This window comes from Empidonax traillii, unplaced genomic scaffold, assembly GCF_003031625.1.
Source record: "Empidonax traillii isolate 1590-97213 ecotype Southwest subspecies unplaced genomic scaffold, ASM303162v1 scaffold19:size3308961, whole genome shotgun sequence".
In the NCBI taxonomy this organism is placed as follows: Eukaryota; Metazoa; Chordata; class Aves; order Passeriformes; family Tyrannidae; genus Empidonax; species Empidonax traillii.
In genome coordinates, this window is record NW_020955212.1 from 196,123 (window position 1) to 199,687 (window position 3,565).

Consider the following 3,565-nt stretch of genomic DNA (forward strand, 5'->3'; position numbering starts at 1 on the left):
GAGGTAGCTTTCCCAGTGATGCTCTGAGTGCCTGGCCACAGCCCACAAGAACACCTTTCCTTATGCTTTAAGTGGTGGAAAAAGGGGACTTGGGTAATGGTGAATGCTCCCCTCTACAGTCACAAACAATTGTTCTTCCTGCCCCTGTCATCTGTGCCATATTTACCCACTTCTCACTGCAGTCTGGATTCTCAAATGGAGCCTTCCTACATGCTTATATACTAGGTTAACCTTTGGCAGTTTCCTTACTCCTGCATTTGCCTGCAGAACAGCCAAGCACCTTCCCCGCTCCTTGCCGTTTCCAGCGCTGTTACTGCCACACCTGTTACAGCTGCAGATGAGGTTCTGAAGCCTGTAGCTGTTCCTCGAAGTACAGGAGCTGATCCACCTCAAAGCAATCGCTGGCTCTAGAAACCAGTTTCTCCAAACAGCTCCTGATCTCCTCCTCGCTGGCATTCTGCTGCCTCGCTTGCCTGAGATAGCTGTACACAGCCTCGAATACATCCACTCCCAGCTTCCCAATGGCAGATCTGGGGAGAAATATTGCACAAAAGGTCAAGTCAAAGTTAATTCACATTCTATTAGTAATACAAGCAGTAACTAGCACTGATTTTCCTAAATGTTGTAGTTTTGATTAAAAGGATATCACGATGCACCTTATTTGTCTGACAGTAAAAGCAAATAAAGTTTCCTGGATTGTTTGCCATATAAAGAGCCCAAGAGTAAAAACCTGGCCATAGTAAAGTCATGGGAAGCGTGGCCATCGTTATTGTTACAATCCAAGAACCTTTTTCATGCTGAGTGCGACATACTCTTTTATCTATAAAAAGTCTGGCATTTTACGTGAACACATTTTGGGATTCATTGCTTTATTTTAGCTTCTATCAAATACAAGAAAACCATTGTACAAGCTCAGCATGAGCTAACTGGCACTTATTTCTTTTCCTACAGTGCTCTCCTTTTATCAGAAAACAGATCTGTAATTCAGTGACAAAACATACACTCACAGCATCTTAATGTTGACTTATAAAGAAGATCCATTTGAACACTGCAAGGTAATGAACAGCATTTCTTCCTTCTAAAGGAAAATGTCTTTGAATTCATGTATCACAGGCCATAGGTAACAAAATTTTCCACTCAGTGATGGTTTCATAATATTTTGATGAAAATATCAGAGTAATTTTCCTTCAGCATATCAGAGACTATTTACCCACTCTGTACACTTCTGACACAGGATTTGTGCTGGTTTTTTTCACTAAAGTTCTATATGTTAGAGCAATTGAGAGCTGGTTGTCTTCTAATTGACTTGCACATTTCAGAGGTGACTATGCCTTCAATTAGTTAGAAAGTTAGCTGAACTAATTGGAATCACATTGCAGGAACATTTGCAATTTGCATTAAAAAAAAAAGTCTTATTTTGGTTAGGTAAACTTGTGCTAAGCAATCTTTCCTCCCAATAACATTTTTGCTAGGATTTCAAAAGGATTTAGGTGGGACAATCATTCTGTTTTCCTTCATGCCATAACAGGAGATCTGTCATGCCATGAAGACCTCTTCGATAATGTTTTCTCAGCAAATCTGAAGACGTTTTTTCTGACAAATTTCTCTTCCAGATACTCAAATAATTGTGTCTGAGATGCTAATGCTCATGTCTACCCCCAGGGCAAGGTCAACTGTTCCAACAGCATAACCTACCTAAAGTGGTAGCTGTGAGGCCTTTGAACTTTTAGGATTTTTAGCTTTTTGTAGATTTTAATGTAACTGTATAGTCTGTCACACTTTTAGAATAGTAGTTAACACTCATCAAACCCTATTCCCCTATTTCATATTGAATTTTCTAAATCCTTTAGGCTTGTTTAGGTACCTTTCAAGGCAGGACTATAGTGAACACATTCTGTTTAGGAATATACACACCCCAGCCTTGAACAACAAGTTACCATCATAGTCAAAGCAACCTTCAAGCCCAGCACCTTAGAGAAGTTCCAAAGACAGCAAGTGCTGTGAAGAAGAGGAAGATGAGGAAGAAAGGGGTCTTAGGACCTTCAACTCAATTTCTGGGGAGGCATGCCAGGGGGGCAGATCTGGAGGTGGGTAGTTCTCAGATCAGATCACAAATTGTGGAACCCCTGGACAGAGGTGCAAGCCTTTCTGTACTCCTTGTGCTAGAAGGCCTTCATTAAAGACCCGCTCTATATCTTATCTCTACTAAGTTAGCCTGGTGAGGTTTTTTTCTCCACGATTTTTAGGCAACAGTTGCTTTTCATCCGTGGCCATCCTGTTACTGCTGAGGAATAACATCATCATCATCATAGTGAGATGGCAGCTAGTAAGAGTCCCCCATTATGTAAATTCCCCCATTCTTAGGAAAACATGACAAAGAACTTTAGTTTATTGCTTCTCAAACTTCTATTCCCATCCCACTTGCTTTTTGCTTCTCTTGCACCTTGGTCATGCCCAGGTGTGATCGCCCTTTTGTCTTCATGTTACCCCTCCTGCTGGCTCCTGACACACAGGCAGATCAGGAATTTGGGGCAAAGAAAGCCAAGACCCAAGATCAGAAGCCACAGGGCCAAGCTGGAATCTCTTCAGGTTCAGACTTCACTCATTGCTGCTTCCCATAACTAGAAACTGCCTTTTTCTTTTCTACCAAGAGTGTTGTTTGGTGGAAAACTAAAACTCTTGGAAATAATTAGTTCTCAGACACTGGAAGCCGAGGGTTTGGATTACCACAAAAAGCTAAGGAGAGATTTGTTTGACAAATAATGTACATTTCTTCATCAAAAATATCACAGTATTTCTCTCCAACAGTTAAAAATCAATGCATGAGAAGCTGTTTTGAAATCACTGCTACTTCGTCAGTGCCTTTACTGAGTCCTCTCTCCCTCTTAGACAAGTGTTTAATTTTTTGGCAGTGCTGTCTACTTAAAGATGAAAAATTAAGCAAAGATGTACCTTGGGAGTATTGCTTCTGCCAATAAATGTGACCTGCAGACTTGAATCTTTTCAGTTCAGCTTGGGAGAGCATGCAAATCAGCTAATCTGTATAATAGCTGATACAATGGAATTGATGGGGAAATGTTCATAGGCTGAAAATTAAGGGGTAGGCAACAAATATTATAACCTGCTTTTACAAAAGAAGACATCAGGCTCTGTTTGGACTTGAGAGCTGCATTAATATGAGTCTGCTACCACATCATGCAGATGTGGTCACAGAGGCAGAGGTGTGGAGCCTAAGACAGTAAATGTCAGAGGTGTTACTGAGTGAATTTATCACCTTGAGTGAGGGAGGTTGGATATCACCTCTTGGAAAGCAAGGTTTGTTCATTATGGCCCTGATCCTTTGCTAGGGAATATTTGTCCATCCACGTGAAGTTCTACAGAGGCACAGCAATGGATTTTGCACTGCCTTTCTGTTTATAGTTAGTTTGATTTCACATAAAATACAGGACACCTGCACTACTGTTTTGAAATGAATAAAAGCCTTACCACCAAATGTGCTGTGAGAGCAAGTACAGAATTCCCATTTACACTCCCATTTGGCCATCCATGTTTTCTGATTTACTGA

General features: G+C 40.9%; 1 protein-coding gene across 1 annotated transcript in view; it reads right to left on the minus strand.

Moving 5' to 3' along the window:
- Positions 1-255: 255 nt before the first annotated feature.
- Positions 256-3,565, minus strand: part of NEK11 (NIMA related kinase 11) — an 87,477-nt gene continuing 84,167 nt past the window's right edge. The window contains exon 15 of the mRNA XM_027897165.1: positions 256-530. Within this exon, the coding sequence (XP_027752966.1) occupies positions 326-530 (205 nt within the window). The 3' untranslated portion in view covers positions 256-325. The remainder of the gene's footprint in view (positions 531-3,565) is intronic.